At 42.4% G+C, this 13,664-nt stretch overlaps 1 protein-coding gene across 1 annotated transcript in view; it reads right to left on the reverse strand.

Moving 5' to 3' along the window:
• Positions 1 to 2,820: 2,820 nt before the first annotated feature.
• Positions 2,821 to 13,664, reverse strand: part of ELOVL6 (ELOVL fatty acid elongase 6) — a 77,029-nt gene continuing 66,185 nt past the window's right edge. Inside the window, exons 3-4 of the mRNA XM_054295578.1 lie at positions 9,623 to 9,774; positions 2,821 to 7,737 (exon numbers count right to left, since the gene is read on the reverse strand). Of these exons, the coding sequence (XP_054151553.1) occupies positions 7,313 to 7,737; positions 9,623 to 9,774 (577 nt within the window). The 3' untranslated portion in view covers positions 2,821 to 7,312. The remainder of the gene's footprint in view (positions 7,738 to 9,622; positions 9,775 to 13,664) is intronic.

The following is a 13,664-nucleotide window of genomic DNA, read 5'->3' on the forward strand; positions in this document are numbered from 1 at the left end:
ATGTGCTCAGCTTAGGAAAATGTTTCTTCTTGCTGCGATGGCAATAAACAGAGCACTGCTAGAGCCTCGTGGTGATGGATGCCTGCATGTCCACTCAGTGCTGAAGGACAAGCACAACACAATTCCTTTCATCCTGATTTCATCTTTCTGGGTAAATAGCAGCCCATGTTTAGTGGGATGCCAGGATGACTAATTCTGCTGGGGACTTCCAGGCACAAGCTTACTGCAGCTTGACAGAAGAATCTAGAAAGAAGAGCTGACGTTTGTGCTTGGGGGCATAGACAGTGTCACAGGTACTTGTCAGAAGCATAGAGAGCTGGAGGAAAGAAAATGCAGTTTCTGCCAGAAGTCTGAAGAAATCCTATACTGCCCACATAATGGGGTTTTTTTCTACTTGGTTATTGAACAGTTATTGAGCTGTGCCTACCTTGTAAACCCCCTTCTGCTTTGCTACATTATTTGCTCTTTCACTCTCCCTGTGATAATACTGAAGATGGTAGGCAGCACTTTCCCAGTCATATGTGCATGCTGGATCAATTCCCTCTTCTTGATGTTTCATTTTCAGACTCCTCCTTGGGCTGATTCCCAAGCCAGTCCTCAGGAAGGTCACCAGGGTCTCTCACATCCCCATGTGTCCCTACTGTGGGCTTCCCACTCCTTTACCTTCCTCCCTGTGCCTCCAGCCTCCGCTGTCTTTGCTCAGAAAGCTGCTGTGGGGCTGGAAGGCAGTGGGGAGTGGTGAGGGTTCAGCAGGGTGATGATGCAGCCCAAACATCTTTCACTTTGGATCTTGCCTCAGATTTTGGTTAGTCCTGCAGTAGATGCCAGATGCCAAGTCACTTTATTGAATTGCGTATATAGGGCAACAAAGCTTTTCCTTTATAGCCTGCTTTAGCTTAACTCCAAAAGAGCAGGAGCAAAACCAGCCACGAACTGCTCTTGCTGCGCAGAGCAGGGCTGGCTGTGTCCATCACTCAGCAGGGGTGCCTGCCTGCACAAGCCATGCTGCTGGCAGGGATGGGTAACTGGGATGTTCAGGGAACAACAGACACAGGATTGTCCAGGGAATGGCTGGTGAGAGCCACTGCCATGGGAGCAGCCAGTGCCATGGGTACAACAGCAAAGGGCTGCCAGGGCTCACTGGCAAGAGCTGCTCTGCTCTCATGATCTCCCTGCACAGATGGTACCATGGTGGACAGGGATTCTGTTCCTTACCACAGATGTAAAGATTAGGATTCCCAAAATGTAGGTGTGTACAGTCAGGACATTTAAGCACCTGTATGATATGCACTCTCATCACACAGGTGCATGTGATGCACACAAAAAGAAAAAAAAACAAGTGATGCTTCTGTGTGGTGCACAAAAATATCAACTTGGTAGAGATCTGCTGGGAAGTGACACAGTAGTCATGCTGTAGTCTCATATCTGGAGAATGACTTCTCTTATTCAACAAATGGACTTGGTGCAAATTGAGAGAAAAAATGGATGTTACACATTAATAAGACACAGAGACAGATTTTATTTTGAACCAAAAGTTAAAATTTATTTGGAATATCAATATACCCCCAAAAATAAAAATAAAAACTTCCTTTTATGTAATGAAATAGCCATTTGAAAATGGTAAAATAAAGATATTTATCATACTATTCTCTTCTAGTTATTGTACACATATTAAGGTTGTTTTTCTTTTTCTGAATATAAATCTAGCTTGAGCTTTAAGGCTCCAAAAAGCCTAAAGCATGTAGTGGCCCTTTTGAGAAAGCAGATAAGTCAATCAGAGCTGCATTTTTTCAGCAGACAGGCCTGTTTGAAGCTGTCCAGGACTGGACAGAAGGGAGATTTCTCAGGAAGGTCACTGTTTCAGGGAAGTATTATTTTATACCCATTGGGAAATACACTCTAACCCCTCTTCATGCAGCATTTTACATTATGATGTCCTGGGGAGGGCCCTGGTTACCCTTAGCTGTCAAGTTAATGTGCAGATCCAATCTTATTTGTGTTGGTACAGTTGATTCAATTTAAGAAATCAAATCCTACCCTGTGGTGTTTGCTCTGCTAGAAATTAAGTCAGTAACAAGACCCTGGTCCTGCCTTTACCCCTGTAAGCAAAAGCCTGTGTATGGTGCACTGGCTGCAAGGGAGCGTTCACGATAGCAGGATCAGGGACTTGTCCTTTAGCTTGCTTTTAATAAAATAAATGGAATGGAAAATGTATTGAAATAAAACCGTGGAAACTCACTGATAATTCTGAGTTACAAATCTTCGCTTGTAGAGGGCTCATTGATGCTGGGCTGGAAAATATGACTGAAGACCCAGGTCAGATCTGAGTAATGCCCCAGAGGGTTCATATTATCACTAAGCAAAAAGGGAATTTAGGTCTTACATCACCCTCTGCAACTGGCCTCCAGTGGGCTGAAGCAAAGCTACCCAAAGTCATTGGACATCTCACCAACAATCTCACTTTAAGCAGGCATTGGAATAAGTCCTGAACTTATGCAGTATGGTCTGAAATTTGTTTTGATGTCTTCCTTGATCAAAGCCATCTTCATTACTTTATGGTCTGTGTTTATGGTTCCTATACAAAGATGCTGTACTTCTGCTTCTGGTTCTGAAGTACACAACAGACTACAACTCCTAGAAATATTACAGCACCACTGCATTGCATCTGGCACTGCTTACAAAGGCTGCTATTTCATGGTCACAACAATTGGTTTCTTATGCTCTGTTGCCTGAAACCACCTGAATGTTGCCTGAACCCTAAGGTACCATTGTTTTCAACTAAAATGTCCCAAGTTTTTACTTTCAGATGAAAAAATAAAGTTATCAAACCATGGACGTTCCTCCAAACAAACCCACACACCCACCTTGGCACTCAGGGAGCAACTGCCTAATTAACTTTTGCAGGAGGGACCCCTACATGGAAGCTTCATTCCAACAGCCACCTCATCCTGAGCACTTGGCACTGTGCAGCCCACCCTCCTTCCACACTGCCTTTCCTCATCTTGGAAGGGAGTGAGTGTTCACCCTGGAAATACTTTGTCCTGGGATATGGAATAGATCTCCCTCTGTGTCTCTCCTGCAACTTGTGTGCAATATTTCATTCTTGCTACTCTGCCTGACTCTTTTGAGTGATTCCTTTTGCACACTTTGGCCCTTATCTTGCAAAAAACCCAAATCATTTTACTGTGAGATGCTGGTGAGAGGTCTCTTTTGGAGTCAGCTGCTCCTAGTTGGGTGTTATCAGTGAGCCCAGACCTAAATCATCTGTGACTGAGTTACAAAAGATCTGTAAGAACCAGGGGTTTCCTTCTCATCACAGGCATGGTTTAAGGAGGCTGCAGAATTATCCAAGTTTTTGTTCTTTCACTAACTAGTTTAAAATATTTTCCTTAAAGTGTTCACTACACAGAAGTAGTTTTAAGGAAGAGCCAAATTCTGCTGGCAGCTGCCTAAGCATAAATCCATACTGACCTTTCTGGTTTTATTTCAGTACATTGCATTAATGCATCAAAACATAAAACACAGACTTTGACCCTGGTAGAGCGACCTCATCAACAGTGGAACTTTCCTGACTTTAACAGTGGATCCCATAACAGCATTTCTAGCATGTCTCACACATGTCACAGGTCCTATAACCCTTGGTAAATTTATATAAAGTTTGAGTTCCCCATGGCATGTGTGAACACAACAGAATTACAGGTTTCTTTAAAATAACTAGGGAAAAAAAGAGTTCTGGTACTGGACAGAAAAATCTGAAAATATGACTCCAAGACCCAAGCCAGGGGAAATAAGTAGGACCCAATTAGCTCTGTTTGTATCTTGTGGCTCAAAGGTTGGAACAGCAGGAGTACCGTTGAGGTGTCATTACATGACAAGCTCAGTGTTAAAGAATTTGCAAGTGGATTAAACATGATGTCTAAATATGATGCATGTATGTTTCAGGGGAAGAAAAGTAAGAAAAACAGTGTCAGCTGTATTTTGTATTTTTGTCAAATTCTTTAATGGCAGTTAGACCATTTGGCTCCAGTGCAAAACCTCAGAGGAAAACCCTGCTGGTACAGTAGGGCCATAGGACCTTGTAAATGTGTGTGTGATGTTCTAATTTCCTGAAGCAAATGGCAGTGTCACAGCCAGCTCCCAGTGTGACAACAAATGCTCCCTCATTTGTCACTGTACCTTACATGTCTGATCCTGCTGCCACATCCCTACAAGTGTGCTTGTGTGCAGCCCAGTCACCTGCCAGGATGCCCCCTGCATTTGGTGCTCAGCTTCCCCTGCACACCAGGGGTGCATCTGCACTGCCTGCTGAGGAGGTCACTCGGGCTGGTGACTGCACTGGAGCTGCTTCCCAGGCAGGAGGGAAGCTGCAGCAGGGCAGCTGCCTCCCCCACAGCCAGCCTTGTCTGGGAGGGCACTGGGCATGGGAACGGTGCAGAAGCACCCATGAGGGCTTTGGGAGATGGGGAAGGAGCAGGTGAATTTCTTGCTCTGCTGAAATCAGTGTTGGCATTGCCAGCATTGCCATCCAGGACCAAGAAATATGGGGGTTTAATCCTATGCAATTAAGGAAAACAGAGTATGAAAGAGGGGTGATTGCTGTTTGCAGCCCACCCTGTTTCATGCCTGTGTTAAAGTTGGGCAGCAAGTCCTTGCCAGGCTGTGATGTCACTTGCCATCAATAAAGGTTTTCAGTCATGAGCCATAAGCCTCAAATTTGCAGGAGATATGCAGGGCTCCTTCCCCTCTGCTCAGATAAAGGCAGTCAGGCACACTGGCTCTGTTCAAAGCACAGCAAAGCCTCCACTGACTTCAGAGAGTCCAAGAGGTCTGCTCCAGCTTCAGCTCCAGACACTGGACCACTTCCAGCCCCTCTTGCTCTGTCTGAGAGACTTAAGACACATGGGACTGAGGCTCTGAATGGCACAATGGTGGGCTCCTACTAACACTTTATCAGCTAATTGCAGTTAACTTTAATTTTGCCTTTTCCACTCTTTACTGGTCTTCTTAACCTGCTTTTTAGCCAGGGCAAAATTAAACATGAGGAAAAAGGCTTATTCAGCGTTATAATTATCTACTCCCAAGCTGTATAACAAAATGCTTTACACATTTAATTGGTTTTGTCTAATATTTCCACGTATACAGTAGTCCTATTAATGAGTATCATAGCTTCATTACTGCATATCACATTTTGCAATGGTTTGTACCATAAAATAATGTCAGCACATCAATAACTTAAATAACACAAATGTAAACTCATTTTCTGCTTGTTATAATTACGATTTGAGCCTGAAAAGGCCTTTGATTTGTAAGACCATTCACATAATATGGAATGTAATTTTATTTTTTTTTCTTTTGTATATAATGAGACACCGAAAGCCCTTGTCATCTCTTAACAGGATACTAAAGCAGCTCTGTTTCATGAATGACAGCACAATTAAAGCTAAAAATAATAATTAAAGAAACCCCTTTGTACTGTACAATCTCAAATTAAAGCAAGAAAGATAATGACAATCTTTTGCATTAGCCAGGAAATGTGATTCTCTGCCACTGGGCTGTTTTTTCTTGTCGACAATTCACAGAATGTGTATATGGGTGTAGTTATAGGTGTGTGTATATTCTATGCAGAACAGCAGTCCCTATTTTGTTGATCTAGTTCTTCTAATTGTTTAGTTAAACTACCTAGCTGTTACAATTTAGAATACTACATTAACACATTTAACATCAAGTTTACATACTTGCGTCTTTGAAATACTAGGAACTTTTACACATTTTATTTGGCTTTGTAAGGACTGGAATATCACAGATAATGCAATCTACTTGTCTTTAAAAGAATATGGCTGTTCTCAACTAACTCTCTAAGGTTCAGAGTGAAATACATTTCTGTTTACATCTGTAGCTGACTTCAGAGAAGAAAGAGTGTCTTCTTAAGCGGTCAGTCTGATGTTACAGTACAGATTCTGCAGAGATATATTTGTTTAATGAAAGATCACTCTCTCTGGACTTTAGAGTCAAGCTGTTGCACCAAAATTACTTCATTTAGACTAATTTTTTTCCTACACAAATCTCAAGAAAAACCTGTTCCAGGTATGTTTTGTAGTAGTATCTCCACATGACCAGAGGAGGGCACTTTGAACATCTTTGCACTGCCCAGGAGGCAGATGCAGAAGCACAGTGATACCCAATGTCGCACAGTCCTGCCACCTCTGCCGACTCAGGCAGGCATCCTTGTGTCTGCAAAAACACAGAATCTAGATTGTACCACAGGGCTCTGTTCTGAAAACAGTGGGCAGATAAATCACTCTCTTCTCGCTAACTGCGATTTCTCCCGATTTCCCCCGTTTAATTCGGTGTTGCTGCGGGCTAAATTAAGAGCAATGGATAATTCCTAAAAATCATGTGAGAGGAGTTGTCTCCCTCTCCTTTCTGAACATCCCTCCGCTATTAGCCCCTGGTAATTTAGCAAATATTGATTGATTTAACCCTCTATGACTTATCCTGCTGCAGAAATTCCTTGCCTTTAACTGAAAAATGCACTTGGAAATGCACTCTCTGAGATATGTATTGCAACAGTGCATCTTTTCACATTAAACTCTTGTAAAAATACTGCTCCTTTCCACCTTCTGAGGGAAGTCACTCTGTATCCCAGATCTGCTCTCCTGGCAGAGTACATAGCAGAGAAATCAATCTCTTCTCTTTTCCATACATAACCACAGTGTGGAGTTCAGCCAGTTTCCATGCAGGAAACATCTTTTTGGGCTTCACTTTGGCTGAAGGTATTAACCTTCTATGGAAAAAATTTTAATTCTGCAATCTTGTTGTTATTATAGACAGATTTTTTTTTCACCTCTGCTTTTTTTTTTTTGTTGTTGTTGTTTAATGCAGAGAAATTATTAGAAAGGATTTAGAAACCTTTTTTCTTTTTCTAAATAGAAGTCTCTCCTCCACCTTGGGGAAACACACTGCTTATTTAATGTACTTTTTACTCCCCCCTTAACATTATTCCATATCTCTTTTCTTCTCTCTTTTTTTCTTTCTTTTTCTTGAATTTTCTCTTCTTTTCTCCTTCTTTTCTAGAGCAGAGAGGTACAAGAAGGAAGTTGTCTTTCATCAGCAGTCCTTTGAGATAGAGTAGAATTCAGTGAGTCCTCACCATGATAGGATCATAAACTTACTGGGTTAAACCAAGCTAACTTTCCCTAAGCTGCCAAGTTTTAGCTGCACCATACATATATGTGTTTCCTTGTGCCTTTTTTTTTCTTATAATTTTGTTTTTTTCTTGATGACCCTGAGCTATGGCTTCTCGTTTCTACCTCTAGTCAACCTTCCTTTCTTTTCTGGTTTTGCCAATATAGGCTTCAAAGAAAAAATGGCAGAAGAGCACAAAGTAGCTGAGGTACATGAGAGAGGACCAGATGATGTTCTGCACGTGGGAATGGCACTGGCCATGCTGCATCCAGGAGAAGACCAGGTAATTGATCACGCAACCGATCAACATCTGAGTGATCTGCGACAGGGTGATGAACATGGCGAACTTGCGCGAGACCCTGAAGCCGGCGGCCCGCAAGGCATAGTAGGAGTACATGACGGCGTGCACCCCGTAGTTCATGGTCATGAACCAGCCCCCGCCAGCCACCATGTCCTTGTAGGAGTACCAAGAGTAAAGTAACACTGTAATGTGATGGTACCAGTGTAAGAAGATGAGCTTCTGCTTCCTAAGAATAATGAATATTGTATCACCTGTAATGAAAGCAAAACACACACACACAGAAAAAAAAAAGGGGGGGAGGAAATGAGAAACATATCAAACAATTCCATAATTAACGCAGTGCTCTCTTGCCTTTGCTGCTGCTGGAGTATACACTACTTTAGAGCATGAAATCCACCTCAGCTCTAGATCTGAGAGGCTGCCTGAGAGCCAGTTTGGCTCCTAATCCCTATGCAATCTTTAGCAAACCAATGCATTGACATTTTCCTGTATGGATAACCCCATCTGAAAACGCCGTATGTGTACTTGGTAGCCTTTTGCTGCAAACATTATCCACAAAAGTCTGGGGTGAGGTAGGTGGATGTAGGTGTATCATCTCTTACTGTGAGACTGCCTATTATGTACTGTGACTGGAAGAGAAATGCAGCTTGACAGAGAGCAGAAAACCTAGAGGAAGCAGCACACTGTCCTCTGGCTCAAATGTCTAAGTGCAAACTGAACCTAGTTAAAATCGGTAGAGCCTTTTGAAATAATACACAAAAAAGCTGTTGCATATGCAACTTACCGTACTGAAAGAGATGCTTCCAGGAAGAAATGTGTGTTATGTTGAAACATTCCTTTTCTGCAAACCAATCTTACTATTGTATAAAAGTTAGTATTATTCATCTTGCTTGCTTTTTTTCTTCCATTTGCTTCTCATATTGCAATGAGCATCTTAATTAGATTTATGGATATATATGTATGCTACCTGTTTTCCACTATTATACACACAGTGTTTCCAAAAGGATCCCTGAGATTTGAACCCGGGGACTTAGTTTGGTGTGTAAGTATCCCAGCAAATCTAAGTCCTGAATATTAGTCATGGATGGAAGCAAAACTGCACTGTCTTCTCAAGGTCTGCAATAAACCATAACACTGCTGTTCACTTCATTAACTGCATGATGTTGACTCATATTTTAATAAGTAATCATATGTTCAATTTATTGTTGCTGTGCATTCTAGCTGATGTTCCCCATTTTTAACAACTGAATTTCTGTGGGTTTGCAGCAATTTAAGCAGCAGGAAACCCAGGGATTCTGACACAGCAAGGCAACTGGTGTCTGTCTCATTCTAGTTTTAATGCTGATGAATTGCTGTCCTCTTTAATTTGCTGAATTAAATTACCTGCTGAAAGGTAAAGTCTCATTTTTGCTGTACACCTGAACACAGTGAGAGCTGCAGTCCTTTGGGGTTTAATAAGGACATCGTCTGAAATGAAAGCTGGAGGGCAGCTCCTTTCCATTAAAACAATCCTTTCTTACACTAATAAGCCATGGATGAGAACACATTAAGCCGGACTTTCAAGATGGCTTTCACATGGATATCGTAAGTACCCTTGTCAAGAAACTGCTGGAGAGATATAAGTTTACAAAAATCAAGACAGAAAAAGCTAGGGATATTATGGGAAATCGGTTTCTACTTGGAGGAAGCAGGCAGCCACAGCTTTCATAGTTTAGGGAGGAAGCACCTTACTGCTCATAATTGTACACCTAGGTGTGTATTAAAGAATGAAAGCTGCAGAACAGAGGCAGAGCCTGACTCAAAGCTTCTTGCTGACACAGCTGCTCTAGCCCACCCTCCACTTGTGTAGCCACGGGGTGTGTGACTGCCAATTATGCCACTCCCATTTGCCTGCAAGTAGCTCAGGAAAAGGTATGGACCAGACTGCTTTTACTTCTCGACTGCCCTGCTGTGTATAATCACTGCAGTTTATTCCTGGGCTAAAGCAGGTAGTTTGGGCTTGGTTATGTTTACTCAGTTTTTCTGAGACTTAAATGGGATTTTGACACTGATGAGACCCTTCTTGCGCTGTCTGCATGGATGTTTCTTCTCTAAAAATACACAAATGCACATGAGAGAAAGAGAGAGGGTACTCACCTAGTTCGGGTGCTTTGCTTAGCACGAATGCATATGCCCAGAATTTGCTGACAGGTCCAATGTAAAAACTCTGGTCACACACTGACTGTTTCAGGCCTTTGGTCATCAAAATGTACAGCATGTAAGCACCAGTTCGAACAGCACCGAATATACTTTAAAACAAAAAGAGAAAATTAGGAAAGGTCAGTGGACATTTGAAATCACAATGCCATCACTTCAAACCATTATGAGGAAAAGGCCATAACTGTGCTGAAATAATAAGTTTGAGACAGCTTGAAAGTTGAAGAAGCTCTGCTGGCTTCTAGGAAGTTACTCTGTACTCAGACCTGTAAACTGGACTGCAGCCACATCTCCTGGCGCAAGTCTGGAATGCTAACATCAGTGTTTTTTATTTCATTACCACAGGAATGATCCTTCAGCTTTCAGGAGCAGGGAAACATTCTATTTCAGCTCAAAACAACATGTAGAGTTTTGATGCTGATGGCTGGGAAACTACAAGAAATGGGTTGATAAAATGTTTATTAGCAATATAATCAGGATCAATTCACTCTTCTGCTTTCCTCCGAGTTTCCTCTCATTTTTCCCTGTATTTGTTACATCCACAAGAGCTCTGAGCACAGCAACACCTAGGCACACAGATTTTGATGAGGAATCTCAGTCAGAGCCAGTGTTTTGGTGCACATGCTTGACTTCATCCCTGAACAGGTCATTGCTAACAGCGGAAACAGGTAGTTAAATCAAGCTGTAAACAGCAGATGCACCTTCACCTTATCAAAGTCAGATGCAAGATAACAGTGTTCTGTAAATGAGAAACTTCAACAGATTTGTAACAGTATTAATTACTGCAATTACAGAGGGGATAGGTTGACATCCAGCTCATATCACGAACAAAGGCTTCTGTCTCACCAGCAAGGAGATCTGCAGAAGGAGTTTTGTCTCATTGTTTTATGGCAAGAACATGCCTGCCCATTGTCTACTACTGTAGCTTGGTGGTCCCACGTAAGTTGTGATGAATACTGGGTGAAGGAAGCAGCTTTCAAAAAGAAATAGAGCAAAGACAGACACAATCTATTTAGGGGTTGAGTATATCTTACTTTATGCCTACATCATACGTTCTCATCCCTCTACCCAGCTCCATCTTATTTCCCCTCTAACTTCTTTGTGACCTTGACCTAACCTGGTTCCCACTGTGCCTCACTGTCATTACATGGCAGCAGGCAAAACAAGCCACCTAGAACTGCTGTATAAACACATGTGGGTAATGCAAGCTACCATTTATGCAAATTGTGTGAAAGAAGGAACAGTTCCTCTGAAGCTGTAGATTCTTTGTTACTTGCCCTTGTCTTGTGAAGTCAATATTCTGTAAAAAACTACTGTTTTACAATCATCAAGGCAGCCTCAAAAGCTGAGTTTGATGGCAGTTTTTATGCTTCTTGGTCAGACTAGATGGTTCTAGCAAGCCTACTGCACATTAAAACTGCTACCTAACTTATATATAATCTGCACAAAGTATTCAATTTCCAAATCTGCAGCATTGCTACACCCAGTCAAATCTCCCTGCTGCTAAGGAACAATGCAGCTTGCTCTCCCCGTCCACTGCATGGAATCTGCAGCCCAGTGGAGGGCCACAGTGCCTGCTGCTCTTTGGGCTGTCAGTGGCATCACAGATGGGGCTCTACAGCCAGGTCATACCCACAGAGGTATGCTGCATCCTGGCTCCTGCACCATTACCTTCTGATGCCTGAGGTTTCACTGCACCATCAGGAAATTCAGACAACTGTGAGCACTTACAAAGCTACTATTATTATCTGCTATTTGCACTGTGGTATTTGCTCATTGGGTCTGCTGCCAGATGAGTCCTCTTGTGCTATGTGCAAGTAAAAAACCACCCTGCTGTGGTTTCCAGGTGCGCTGAAGAAGTTTAGCTGAGTCTGGGTTTCCCACTAGCATTGCCCAAAGCAATGCACACATTCCCAGGCTTAGGCAAGAGAGCCACTGCAGTCTCCCATGATCACCCACCCCTGCATGCAGAGGGGACAGTGCAGAGCTCTGAGCATCCACACAGCTCACAGTGCATCCTCTCTCCATGTAGGGTGGTTTCCACCCAGAAATGTTCTCTCAGCACACTTTTCTCACGTCTTTCAGGCATCGGTTATTTAAACTCAGCAGAGTGCCAAAACCTGCAGGAGGAGTTATGAAATGAGGTGCAACTCATTCTGTGTCTTCTCTTTGGTGTTTAAAATATGCCTTTTTTTTTCTTTTTTTCTCAGGAACTGCATTTCTCATTCCCAGAAGAAGACAGGAGATCCTGACAGAGATGTGATCTGATCACTTCCTGAGGCAGTGAACTCCTCAGGCTAGCCAGGGCATGCTGCTGCCTGCTCCTATGTTTTGGGTAGTTGCAAAACTGGGTGGAGGAAGATCAGGCAGAATACCTAATGATACACTGGTTTCTCCCATTAGCAAGTACCTCAGTGCTGACATTAAAATGGGGGGAGACAAGGAAATTTTAAATAATGAAATCAAATAGCTGCAAGCAATATGTCTTTCTCTATAAAGAAGCTTTATTGCTTTTCTAAAAAATTGTTTGCTACTAAAGAAAATTCTGTGCCATGAACACAAACGCAAATGAGAAGAACACTTGTTGGAGCAGCAGGCAAACAATGATCTAACTGTGATTTGGTATGGACACCCAGGGATCTAACTCAGACTGGTAACAGAGACACAAAGTCTCTGCCTGGGGGGGCATTACAGTGTCCCTTTGCTGTCTTTGAGATTATATTGACGTAATTCTGCTTGTCTTTCCATTTAGCAGCTACTGCAGAGCTCTCCTTGGAGCGCGCACACACACACACACACACACACACACACACACACACACACACTCACTCACACACTTTTCTACAATTCCTCAGGATGGTGGCATCCTTTAGTTCCATGACTCTGGAAGTGACCCCAATTACAGCTCTACACAGTGTGAGTCAAACTAATCTGTATTTTTTTTCTCAACAGAAACCAAGTTACATTTTCACATAATTCACCAAGGAAGGCTTTATGCAAAGGAAGGACAGCAAACTCCAAGTAACTGATTCAATTACCAAAATAGACACTATGAGCAGGTAGAAGCTTTTGAGAAGTGCTGCATGCCAAAACCATGCCTTGCCAACAAGTATCTGCCACTTGAGACTGAAAAAGATCTAATGCACGTCTGCAAATGTGTCTTGGAGCCAGAGAAATAAGCCTGCTTTCTGTGCCCCTGCCACTTAATCTTGTTTGTTCTGTAAGGTAAAATCAACCAACAAATTTCTATCTTGCAAAGACATGATGTGCAGCAGAGTGATGACATTGCTTACTCAGTAAATCACTTCTGCTACATCCTGTCCTCGCCCTGCTCTCTGCTGTAGCTTTTGTGAGGTACTGAAATGAACTGCTTACCAAAGCAGTCTGTCTGGTGGGAATCATCTGCAGGGATTTTCAAAATAAGGTAGCAGTGAATTACTGTACAATTACAGTCTGTACAATTACAACTAGAGAGACTGATCAGAAACTGCATCATCTAATGCAGCTTTCTTATGTACTCAGGGTCAGAGTGCCCTACATTCTCCTCCCTTCAGGCAGTGACTTCTCTAGTAAGTTAAAAAATGCCCAATTGATATTTTACTCTCCATAGTATTATCAAGATATGTCCATGAGTAAAATACAAACAAATATTTTACCGTCTCAAACTTGTTTTCACACAGGGGTTGGTGGGTTGACCCTGGCTGCATCCCAGGTGCCCACTAAAGCTGCTCTATCAATCCCCTCCACAACTGGACAGGTGAGAGAAAATATATCAAAAGGTTCCTGGGCTGAGATAAAGGCACAGAGAGATCATTTACCAGTTACCATCAGGGGAAAAACAGAGTCAGCTTGGGGAAATTCCTTTATCACAAATCAAAACAGGATAGCATAATGAGAAATAAAAGCTAAATCTTAAAAACATCCCCCGCCTTCTCTTTTTCCTGGGTTTAGCTTTACTCCCGAATTCTCTACCTCTTCTTCC

The sequence above is a fragment of the Melozone crissalis genome, unplaced genomic scaffold, assembly GCF_028551555.1.
Source record: "Melozone crissalis strain CALT ecotype California unplaced genomic scaffold, PUWL_Pcris_2 ptg000006l_1, whole genome shotgun sequence".
NCBI lineage: Eukaryota > Metazoa > Chordata > Aves > Passeriformes > Passerellidae > Melozone > Melozone crissalis.